Here is a 12,981-nt window from a genome sequence, read left to right on the forward strand (position 1 = left end):
AGGTATCACAGCAGTGTTATACAAATCAATTAAAATACAGCCTATTTTGTCTTTAATAAACATAGCTAATAAAAATTTCATAAAACATAACTGTCGAAAATACTTATCATTAAAACAGAAAAAATATAAGTAATGTCTTGTCAAACCATTTTATACAAAAGCATAATGGTGATACATCAGCCCTTAAATTTACAGTATTGGAACAAGTATTACCACACTGGAGAGGTGGGGACAGGAGTGTCGCTTTGAGAAAGAGAGAGAGCTTCTGGACCTTTACACTGAAATCACTTGTACCTTCAGGCCTGAACATAGATTTTGAATTAAATGCTTTTTTGTGATCTATGCAGAATGACACAAGAACAGCTTAAATATTTTGCTCTCGATGTGCTAAGTTAATGCAAATAAGATCACTCATATTGTGCAAATGTTGTGTTATAATCTGTGTACTAATTAAGTCTTTTCTTGTTTTTGAGATACATCAATCGCCAACCTTCATATGATTAGGGAAATAAATGGGGATACATTGTGTTTTATTTTATAATTTAAGATAGAATATGTATTTTATACGTAATACTTTTCATTGTTGCAATAGTTTATATTTTTTCTGTTGTAATGATAAGTATTTTCGACAGTTATGTTTTATGAAATTTTTATTAGCTATGTTTATTAAAGACAAAATAGGCTGTATTTTAATTGATTTGTATAACACTGCTGTGATACCTCTTAATTGGCGGGAGAGCATATGTGGCTTATTATCCAATTATTTAGAGATGTGACATTTTGACCAATAGGAGGAAAGGTCATTATCAGTCAAAAGGGTATATAAAGTATCCTGTTTGGGTTAGAGTTACTCCTGACGAAGCCGTCATCACGCACGGCGAAACGCGTAGAGCGTAACCCCCAGTGTTAGATCCAGAGGGAGAGACTGCTGTGGAGTTCCGGTGGCGTCTATCACACGAGTTGAGAAAACCGGATGTGACGTATCGGCTCCAGCAGTGCAGGTCGGAGGTCGGAGATCGGTGGATGCGGCAGCAGTGTGCAGGGATTCCGAGAACGCGACTCAGCGAACATCTATACCTTACACCAATGCTGTTTAACATCTGACATCTCGTAAGCCTCCAATTTTATCATTGTCGGATAAATGTTTGGCATTTTATTTTTGACTCTGTGTCTCTGTCCTGGACGCACTTTCCTCCTGATTTTTGCTCCTTGTTGCTAGTCTATGGATGAAGTGTACACCATCTAGCGTCTTATGCTCTTAAGAGAGCTCTACCATTTCAAGTGTATTTTACTATTACTTTTTGCACTATGGTTTTTATTTATTTTTTCCTATTGGTAATATTGCTCCCCTGACCTTCTCTATTTTGTGCTTTCTTGTGCACAATTGAAACAGTCCTTTCAGGGTTTGAGTTTTTTCCTATGTCACTCATTGCACTTTATTTTGATTACATAATCACTATATTCACTGCATGTTTGTTTATAAGTGTTGAGCGCCTTCTAGTGTTTCTTGTGTATGGTCATTTTCCTAAATGTTACTTTTATATCTGAAGCACTTCTCCCCTTTGTGTTATTTATATTGTTTATTATTTATATGATTGTTACGTGTATTACTGCTGTGAAGCGCTATGTACATTAATGGTGCTATATAAATAAAGACATACATACAAATGATCACAAACAGGAAAGTGTTACAAAGATCTTGTGCTGCTGTGTGTTTAAAACCTGCTATAGAAATCAAAGGATACTCAGTATATTAAAACTCATTAAAAATGGCATTGAGTTGGGAAAAAAAATGTAGTATGTATTATCTAATACTGCATAACAGATTTATTTAGAAAACACACCTGTAGGATATTGTTTGGATTTCTCCTATAAGATGTGATGCAATGCCCAATTCAGTCACTTGGTGGTGCTGTTTAATTAAACATGCCATGTTTCTAAGCACTCAAATAACAAATCCCTATATGAGCTAGTCCAGGGGTCATCAAACTCTTAGTCCAAAAGAGCCAAATATAAGTAGCACAACGATTTAGAATTTTTCAAAGAGCCATAAATATATTTTTACAGGTACGGTTGATTAACCATTTATTTATTTATTTATAAAATATTTTACCAGGAAGTAATACATTGAGAGTTACCTCTCGTTTTCAAGTATGTCCTGGGCACAGAGTAAAACAAATAATACATGGTTACAAATACAGTTACATAAATGAACAAGGTATACATTTATATACAATCATCACATCAGTCTGGCCCCCCATCATTATTCCCCCCCATTACATCAGGCTGCCCCCCCATCATTATTCCCCCCATCACATCAGGCTGCCCCCCCATCATTATTCCCCCCCATCACATCAGGCTGCCCCCCCATCATTATTCCCCCTCATCACATCAGGCTGCCCCCTCCCATCCCCCCCAGGGCCGCCAACAGAAATCATGGGACCCGGGACAAATGAAAGGAGCAGGCACTCCCCCCCCCCCCCCCCCGAACCCATAGCGCACCTACCACGAAAAAATATCCTTTAGCGCGCAACTTTTACTTAACTGTTTTCTTATTGTGATACAGAAAAAAACATTACAATGCAACCTGTTTATTTTTATATTTTCAACAAAAGACATGTGACTGCCTGCCTGGGTGGTGAGTGGGTGGGTGAATGACAGTAGAATGACATTGGGTGGGTGTGTTGAATGACATTGGGTGGGTGGGTTGAATGACGGTGGGTGAATGGGAGACAGTGACTGGGTGAATGAATTTATGACTGGGTGGGTGGGTGAATGACGGTTGGGAGACGGTGACTGTGGGAGACGGTGACACGTGGGAGACGGTGACACGTGGGAGACGGTGACACGTGGAAGGGTGGTAGACGGTGACACTTGGGAGGGTGGTAGACGGTGACACTTGGGAGGGTGGTAGACGGTGACACTTGGGAGGGTGGTAGACGGTGACACTTGGGTGGGTGGTAGACGGTGGGTGGGTGGTAGACGGTTGTGACGGTGGGTGGTAGACGGTAGACGGTGGGTGACTGGGTTTGGGAGACGGTGACTGGGTGGGTGGGAGACGGTGACTTTGGAGAGACGGTGACTTGGGTGGGAGATGGGTGGGTGGGTGGGAGACAGTGACTGGGTGGGTGGGAGACGGTGACTGGGTGGGTGGGAGACGGTGACTGGGTGACAGTGAGACAGTGACTGGGTGGGTGACAGTGACTTACCTTGACCGGGTGTGTGCAGCTTGCTGCCATTCTCTTTCCCCTCCTGCCCCCGATATCCATGCGGCCGCTGCCCGGGAGGGGAGGTGGGCTCGGGGGCACGGGAGGTGGGCTCGGGGGGGCACGGGAGGTGGGCTCGGGGGGAGCGCGGGAATCTGGCGCGGGGGGAGTGCGGGAAGCTGGCCGCAGGGGGAAGCAGGCCGCCGGATTAGCTGGTACTTCCCCCTCTGTCCCTCGTTGGGAATGGTGGGGGGGGGCCGCCGCAGGAGGAGCTGGTACTTCCCCCCTCTGTCTCATTTTTTTTGCGGCCCTGACCTGCTCATGCCTGCCGGGACCTGCGCGCCAGGACCGCTGGGGAATCACCGCCATTTTTCACCACACGCTTGCTTGCTCCCGCAATTCCTGAGGAGAGCCGCACGGACGTGCCCCAAGAGCCGCAAGTGGCTCGCGAGCCGCGGTTTGACGACCCCTGAGCTAGTCAGTCATGTTTTAACCATACAACCTCATGTTGTATTCTGCAGTTTCCTTAGATAGAAACAGTAAGTCCGTTTTATGACAGAAAGGAAAAAATGCCTGAATTCCCTACGTTCTATTACAGGCATACCTCGGTTTAAGGACACTCACTTTAAGTACACTCGCGAGTAAGGCCATACCGCCCAATAGGCAAATGGCAGCTCACGCATGCGCCTGTCAGCACATCCTGAACAGCAATACCAGCTCCCTACCTGTACCGAAGCTGTGCGCAAGTGGGGAGACTATAGAGCCTGTTACAAATGCATTATATACATCAGTTATGCACGTATATTACTATTGCAGTACAGTTCATGCATCGACAAGTGGAAAAAAGGCAGTGCTTCACTTTAAGTAAATTTTCGCTTTACATACATGCTCTGGTCCTATTGCGTACGTTAATGCGGGGTATACCTGTACTTGGTACAGGAATCCAGAGGTAACTGCTATTAAGTTTTATGGATGTTTTCGTTTGAGCTCCAGTACACGTTGCTGTAACTTAATTAATTCTCCCAAAGCCTGGAAGAAGAGTGGGTCACTGGGAACGCTTTTTTTTTTTAAATTATAATTTTTTTTTTTAGTAGAAGCCGTAACGTGTGTCTGTGTCCAAATTTTCATTGTGACTGAGCGAGAAATATATAAGATATAATTCAAATTAGAGGGATCCTTTTTTTTCCCTGAACACGGCGTGTATGTATATACTGTATGTATACAGTATGTACGCACACAGTGTTCAGGAAAAAGGGGATCCCTTTAGTTTTTCATCATATCTTCTATATTTCTCGCTCTATCCCATTAAAAGTGCATCATTTTTTTCCTTCTTGCCTTCAAATACTTTCTGGGGAAGCTGCCCGTCTATCTGAACAAGCTCCTCACCCCTACCCCATGCAGCACTTATCATCTGAGATCTGACGCCAAAAGACTGTTCATGGTCCCAAGGTTCAGCCAAGTATCCGGCCGCTCCTCCTTCTCTTACCGTGCCCCCCAAAACTGGAACAATCTACCGGAGACTCTCACATCTACCACCAGTTTAAGTTCTTTCAAAACCAAAGCTGTCTCACATTTTAACCTGGTCTGTAACTGTAACGCCTATAATGTATATTATCTTTAACTGCGCAAGCAATGTTGTGTATATAATGTATAACCCTGTTCACTTAATGTAACTATGAATTTGTAACCATGTATTTATTTGTCATCATAACTCTCTATGCCCAGGACATACTTCAAAACAAGAGGTAACTCTCAATGTATTACTTCCTGGTAACACGTATCAGATAATCCAGTCACTTGAGAAAGACCTCAGAGAAGGTCGAAACGTTGTACTTAGCTTGATAATACATTTTTGAAAATCCGTAGTGCCTTGGATTATCTGATACGTGTCATAGTCTAGGAGTATTTTGCTTTATTGTGATTTTGATAAGGTGTGCAGCACTGTTATCTTGTTTGGCACTACTTCCTGGTAAAACATTTTATAAATAAAATAAATAAACATTGTCCTCTTTCCCAGGTCATGCTACCTTAACCCTACATACTTTTAAAGCTATGTTGCTAAAAAAAACTTTCCTTTTCAGGTCAGTACCTTCTCTGGAGGAAATCATCATGGTCCCGTTGAAGCTCTTAAACATATGCTGTTCAACCTTCAAACCGTTCAGCAGAGTTTCATTCAGAGTAAAACCAAAGAGCCGAAGGAAGAATGTAAAAAAGTGAGTAGGCATTTAATGTAACACAAGGAGTACCAACCTGCCATCGTACAATATCGGGCATATGTATGTATCGCTTTATATTGCGCCCACTGTGTACTCTTTACAAAGAGACAAGACAGTACAGGGAATTCTAATAATACAATAAGTGCAACAAAGTCAGATAATCGTAAAGGAAATCCCTATCCCAGAGAACTTACAATCTACATAGTATGTTGGGAGACTTGCAGACAGCAGGTGAGGGAATAAGTGCAGGGTGGCAGTGGTTGGCAGAAGCGATTGCGACAGTAGCCATGAGTCCAGGCTATTGGAGTGCTTCATTTAAGAGGGGAGTTTTAAGCAATAACTACTTCCAGCCGGCTAATCAAATTTGTATCTTCCGAGGTTTTTTTAATTCCGTGTCAGACCCTAAAAAATGTTCTTTCTCAAATATCGTGCAATTATGTTTCTGGATTCCAACTTGAAAACACAAAACCTTCGTCTATAAAGGGCATTGGTGCTGATGCAGCTCACACAGTTCCAATTATTTCATTTGGCAATATCACACTTTATAGCATAAGGCCCAAAACCTTCACTTTCATCAACTCTGCTCGTTCTTCCACTCCTGTTTGCAAAATCAGCGGTGAGGTGGCTGAGGGGGGAACTTCCCGCGTTGACGTGTGTTGTGCCCACAATTGGGAACGCAGACAACAGGAAGACCTCAAAAGGACAAAAAAATAAAATAAACTTAGTTATTTACCAACCACAAGTTCTAAATCCCTTTTTAAAGAAAAGATTTTAGAACATGAGGTGTAATAAACATTTATAAAATAAGGATCCAATGAACTTTGTCCCAGTTCTTGACGAGTTTTGCCTCTCCTGACATCCGTCACACTACAACTATATTTTGAACGCATTACTGACAAAGGGGGAAGCCATGAAGGAGGGTGAAGATGAGACCAATAGCGAGTGGTGAAAGGAAAAAGCGGTTACACGGCTAACGAAATACAAGAAATGAATGGACTGATGTAGCCACCGTTTTATGCTCCGTCTTTCACATTGACGCCGGGGGGACACAACGTGCCAGCAGGAGCAGACGCCATTGTAAGGACATTAACCGCGAGTGAAGAAGGCGCGTGCCAGTCGGTGCAATGAAACGCCTGCTACAGCTGTAAATATGTCGGCATTGGAAGTTGAAATGAAAAATTGGCTTGACAGAACTTTTACAAGCCTTTTTGAAGAACATTATTTCATACCACACTGACTATTTTATGAAGACTTTCTGTGATATTTTAGTGCTTCTGCTTTTTGTATCAATCTCATTCAGAATATTTTTGCTTGACGTGCTTTACAGTGCAGTACATATTTCAGATCGATAATCCTAAAGAGAATTGTATCCACTTGCTTAAAAACTATGTAAAAGGTTGTTTATTGTGTATATTCATAAGTCAATAAGCCCCATGTAAAGTAATTCCGTAAAATGTTGAGATTTATTTGCAGCATGCTTTGCTGATTGTTCGGCTTGGACCTACAAGCAAATGTTTCTTTATCGGTTTAATTTTTACAAATGTGTTTTTTGGTGTTGTGTTTTTTTAGATTTCTAAAGACGCAGATTCTGAATTGCGGTGCTTCGACCAGGAGATGTTTCCAGTAAATAGGTCTCTACAAAAGTAGGTGTTTTTATTCCCTTTTCCCCCCCCCCAACTTTTTACGTTTTTCGAACTGGAGTTTCATCAGAAGCCGTTCATGAAGTAGTTGTAACAGTGAGCGTATTCACATCAGTAGTCATACAACTTCATGAATGAGAGATCTTAAGTCTAAGATAAATGTTAACGCACACAAAGTACTTTTGGATTGCAAGGCACAATTCAAAGGAATTTTTTCGGCAGCACCGAGGATGTGCATTGAGCTACTGTATGCGCGGCTGCATTACAAACCATGTGAAATTTGCAAAAAAAACCTAACTTTATTCTTTAAGAGTTTGCAAGCACTTCAACTAGAAAGTCAAACATAGCCTGGAATATGGGTTTTGCCGGAGAGGAGACAGAGAGGAGTCCCATTTTAGTAGACTACCCATTGACTTGTATGTCTCCCAAAACACTCATCTATACAAGACAACAAGTGATACAGGTGTGAATACACTTTAGATACCTGGGAAATGATCTAATTTGCATATTGAATTTGACTTCTTTGCCAGGTGTCTCTGGTGTGTTCACAGGCATCTCTCCACGTGTTGTGGAGTATAGGTGAGTGCTTTTGGAAATGTGTGTCAAAGAGTACTCTACTGAATAGGGGCACTCACCCCCCTCCCCCCCTGCTCTCTACAGTTTTGGCGCCCACACACAGACCTGCTGCAATGCTGTTGTCTTGTCTTTTTACCTCTCCCACCTCCAATTGACATTAGGGAAGCCGCCTACCTATTTGTTGCATGTTGTCGGATAATGCGTTCCGCTGAATGCAGTGTGACGCGCGAGATAATGCGTTCCGCTGAATGCGTTGTGACTCGTCGGATAATGGGTTCCGCTGAATGCGTTGTGACGCGTCGGATAATGGGTTCCGCTGAATACAGTGTGACGCGTCGAATAATGCGTTCTGCTGAATACAGTGTGCCGCGTCGGATAATGCGTTCCGCTTAATGCAGTGTGCCACGTCGGATAATGCATTCCTCTGAATGCAGTGTGACGCGTCGGATAATGCATTCCTCTGAATGCAGTGTGACGCGTCGGATAATGCCTTCCGCTGAATGCAGTGTGACGCGTCGGATAATGCATTCCTCTGAATGCGTTGTGACGCGTCGGATAATGCGTTCCGCTGAATGCAGTGTGACGCGTCGGATAATGCGTTCCTCTGAATGCAGTGTGACGCGTCGGATAATGCATTCCTCTGAATGCAGTGTGACGCGTCGGATAATGCATTCCGCTGAATGCAGTGTGACGCGTCGGATAATGCATTCCTCTGAATGCGTTGTGACGCGTCGGATAATGCGTTCCGTTGAATGCAGTGTGACGCGTCGGATAATGCATTCCTCTGAATGCGTTGTGACGCGTTGGATAATGCGTTCTGCTGAATGCGTTGTGACGCGTCGGATAATGCGTTCCGCTGAATGCTTTGTGACACGTCGGATAATGCGTTCTGCTGAATGCAGTGTGACACGGCGGATAATGCGTTCCGCTTAATGTGTTGTGACGCGCCGGATAATGCGTTCCGCTGAATGCAGTGTGACATGGCGGATAATGCGTTCCGCTTAATGTGTTGTGACGCGCCGGATAATGCGTTCCGCTGAATGCAGTGTGACGCGTCGGATAATGCGTGAATGCAGTGTGACGCGTCGGATAATGTGTTCCGCTTAATGTGTTGTGACGCGCCGGATAATGCGTTCCGCTGAATGCAGTGTGACGCGTCGGATAATGCGTGAATGCAGTGTGACGCGTCGGATAATGCGTGAATGCAGTGTGACGCGTCGGATAATGTGTTCCGCTGAATGCATTGTGACGCATCGGATAATGCGTGAATGCAGTGCGACGCGTCGGATAATGCGTTCCGCTGAATGCGTTGTGACGCGCCGGATAATGCGTTCTGCTGAATGCGTTGACGCAGCGGATAATGCGTTCTGCTGAATGCAGTGTGACGCGGCGGATAATGCATTCCGTTGAATGCGTTGTGACGCGTCGGATAATGCGTTCCGCTGAATGCAGTGTGACGCGCCGGATAATGCGTTCCAATGAATGCATTGTGACGCATCGAATAATGCGTGAAGGCAGTGCGACGCGTCGGATAATGCGTTCCGCTGAATGCGTTGTGCCGTGTCGGATAATGCGTTCCGCTGAGTGCGTTGTGACGCGTTGGATAATGCGTTCTGCTGAATGCGTTGACGCAGCGGATAATGCGTTCTGCTGAATGCAGTGTGACGCGGTGGATAATGCGCTCCGCTGAATGCAGTGTGACGCGGCGGATAATGTGTTCCGTTGAATGCGTTGTGACGCGTCGGATAATGCGGTCCGCTGAATGCGTTGTGACGCGCCGGATAATGCGTTCCACTGAATGCAGTGTGACGCGCCGGATAATGCATTCCAGTGAATGCATTGTGACGCATCGGATAATGCGTTACAGTGAATGCAGTGTGACGCGTCGGATAATGCGTGAATGCATTGTGGCGCGTCGGATAATGCGTTACAGTGAATGCAGTGTGACGCGTCGGATAATGCGTGAATGCATTGTGGCGCATCGGATAATGCGTGAAGGCAGTGCGACGCGTCGGATAATGCGTTCCGCTGAATGCGTTGTAACGTGTCGGATAATGCGTTCCGCTGAGTGAGTTGTGACGCGTCGGATAATGCGTTCTGCTGAATGCGTTGACGCAGCGGATAATGCGTTCTGCTGAATGCAGTGTGACGCGGCGGATAATGCGCTCCGCTGAATGCAGTGTGACGCGGCGGATAATGCGTTCCGTTGAATGCGTTGTGACGCGCCGGATAATGCGTTCCGCTGAATGCAGTGTGACGCGTCGGATAATGCGTTCCAGTGAATGCATTGTGACGCATCGGATAATGCGTGAATGCAGTGCGACGCGTCGGATAATGCGTTCCGCTGAATGCGTTGACGCGCCGGATAATGTGTTCCGCTGAATGCAGTGCGACGCGTCGGATAATGTGTTCCGCTGAATGCAGTGCGACACGGCGGATAATCCGTTCATCGTAAAATGAAACCACAGATAGTGAGGACCGCCTGCACTTGGCAAAATGGGATACAGAGCCTCAATATAATGAAATGAGAGTAAGAGGTGCACACTTTACACGTTTATTTTAATAATCCATTGATTTTCTGCTCCAGTTTTCAGCAAGTTTTACATTTCACATGGTGTTTACCAGACATTTATCCCCAGGTTGGTTTGGCTCACCACAAAGTTTATTTAAAGCACTGAAAGTTTTTATTCACAGACGATAATTTGAGGCGGATAAATACATCTTCACCCCATTGATCGGTTAATTAGATTTATGCCCATCACCTCTACATACTGTATGGTGGGGGTGCTCAACTCCAGTCCTCAAGAGCTACCAACAGGTCAAGTTTTAAGGATATCTCCGCCTCATTGAGCCACTTGTGCTGAAGCGGGGATATCCTAAAAACGTGACCGGGAAGAGGAGGAGGAGGAGGAGGAAGCTGAGGGGGAAGTGTCTTGAGAACTGAACTTGAGCGCGGTGCTCTATGGTAACCAACCGAGATGGGGATGAAATTTCACATGAAGTTAGACACACAATGTAGCAAATTAAGACACTGGAACAATTCCCAACCAGCTATTCTTTTATATATGTGTTTTTTTTCTGGATTACAAAATGCATCAATGATCTAATGTAGAGGAAAATGGGTATCAATTCCTACTAATTACTTAAATGCTTTTGAAGATGGTAATATTTTTTTGGCGACAACACCTTAAGATGTAACTTACTGAGATTTTGAGACCTAATATCAATTATCACATTAGATTTGTAATGTATGTACATTGATATGTTAAATATAAATGGTCGAAGTGTTTCCTGAAAGCACTATAGATATTTAACTCTGCATTGTAAAATACAATGTTTGAAAACGGTGTTGATTTTCAATGTCCTTGCCATATAAATAATACCAGTCGGTTTGTTTGGTTGTCACAGGAGCACATCAAGTTTGTTTTACTTCATGACATTTCTTTTTATTGAAGGGCATTGCATCATTTATCAAGACTCAAAGATCTTGTGGAAGATACCAGTATAAAGCAGGACCAAGAAAAGAATCTGGAACCATGAAGCCATTTTATATATGAGAACAGCCTATGCTGTATTTTTGTTTAATTAAACAGATTTTTGATATTCGTAACTAGCGTATGAATTATTCGTAGAAGTCGTGTGTTTCTTGAATGAAATGTTTCGCTGCCTCGTGTGGTAAGATTCCTTTATAGTTTACACAGGATCCAGGGGAAGCATGAGGGGAAGAAACACAAGCAAAACAAATCTAAGTGCAGTATGAATGGGCAATGGAAAATGAGCTTTCGAAATCTTGGCTCCTGTAGAGTGGCTACTTACAAGATGTAAGAATAAAAACAGCAGTGTGGACAATCAGTCAGTGGTAGATGTCAATGTAGGAATCATCAAGGTGGCTCAGGTGCTCTGGAGGGTATATCCCAGGTAAGGAGAGAGAGGAAAAACTTGCATAGCGCAGATCAACCAACATATAAAACAATTTAATATAAGTAAAATATGCATTCACAATGTTACAAATAAAATCGGGCGTGTCACACTGAATAAGTGTAGGTAGAGATCATCAGCCAGCCATCTCACCGTCCCGCGACTCCCAGTTCACCTCTGTCTCTGCCCCTGCTCCGTCGCGTCACCGCATGGCCCTGGTGTCTGACGTCAGATCCGGTTTTGCTTTTCGGTGGTAGCTGGACCTTCTGTGATCCCTCTCCAGACTGCTCCGTATGAAAGAAGACTCCCACTCTACGCGTTTCGCTACGTAATCACGTCGGCTTCATCAGGAGTGTGAAGTCTAGTATTACACTGTCTATATATAGCTTGGATACTAATTAGTTCATTTGAAACAAATGTTCTTACTGCGCTATGGGGGTTAATGTTCAGTGCTGGATTTGCACCCTGCGTCATAAGGGATAGTATTGATTACTCGGCAACGGAGAGCATAATACTAAAACATTTTAACATTGAGAACATGATAGATGTACATATAAGAGAATTAAGTACATATAGGAGAATTTGAGCACCATAATGTTCAAAAAGGACTAAGAGATATCAGAGAATAATAATAGTTATACACATATAAATAAAATCCTAGTTCAATAAACTAATTCAGAAGGATCAAAACAAATAGAACATATATACACTTTTTATCAAATTGTTTATAAAATATTTCTAAAACATAGAAGAACATGGCTTAAACATATCATTAATAGATATAAAACTAATATGGTTGTGATATAAAATGAACTATTAATTAAGGGGGTGAAATATATAGACTCAAAATGAGTGAATATCCTATGGTTAATCAAAGATGGACTTAACACATTAGTTATTTGGAAAACATTCAATTCCTAAAACTGTGTACCTAAACATACTGAAAGGAAGAAGCACAGTCTAAATGATGGAGATAAAGGCCTGGAGGGGAGACATAAAACCACAGTTAGAACATGTCATTTCAGAAATTGGACAATATCTAGCTCCATATTAAGTCCTCTGGGTGTAAGACTACCCAATCGATGGATCCAAAATGATTCCCTCTTTAATAATTCTAGCTCTCTGTCGCCCCCTCTCCAATGTTGTTGGACTTGTTCAATAACTGTATATATTAAACCTGTTGGATCCCCCTTATGGAACACTGAGAAGTGGTTTGATACACTGGGTAATTAATTGTCTTTTTATACTACTTAAATGTTCAACAATCCTTGTTCTAATGGGCCTTACGGTTTTGCCCACATATTGAAGTTTACATGGGCATTCAAGTAGGTATATGACGTGATCTGTTCTGCATGTAAGGCAGGTTTTAATATTAAAACTTTCACCTGTAACATTAGAGCTAAAACTCATAGTAATAGGAGATTT

The 12,981-nt window shown here is 43.1% G+C and overlaps 1 protein-coding gene across 2 annotated transcripts in view; it reads left to right on the forward strand.

Moving 5' to 3' along the window:
* C1H18orf54 (chromosome 1 C18orf54 homolog) overlaps positions 1 to 11,248 on the forward strand; it is a 37,665-nt gene extending 26,417 nt beyond the window's left edge. For both annotated transcript variants that reach the window (XM_075586546.1, XM_075586538.1), the window contains exons 6-8: positions 5,288 to 5,419; positions 6,992 to 7,065; positions 11,094 to 11,248. In XM_075586546.1, the coding sequence (XP_075442661.1) occupies positions 5,288 to 5,419; positions 6,992 to 7,065; positions 11,094 to 11,178 (291 nt within the window). In that variant the 3' untranslated portion in view covers positions 11,179 to 11,248. The remainder of the gene's footprint in view (positions 1 to 5,287; positions 5,420 to 6,991; positions 7,066 to 11,093) is intronic.
* Positions 11,249 to 12,981: the final 1,733 nt, after the last annotated feature.

The sequence above is a fragment of the Ascaphus truei genome, chromosome 1 (genome assembly GCF_040206685.1).
Source record: "Ascaphus truei isolate aAscTru1 chromosome 1, aAscTru1.hap1, whole genome shotgun sequence".
NCBI classification, from domain to species: domain Eukaryota; kingdom Metazoa; phylum Chordata; class Amphibia; order Anura; family Ascaphidae; genus Ascaphus; species Ascaphus truei.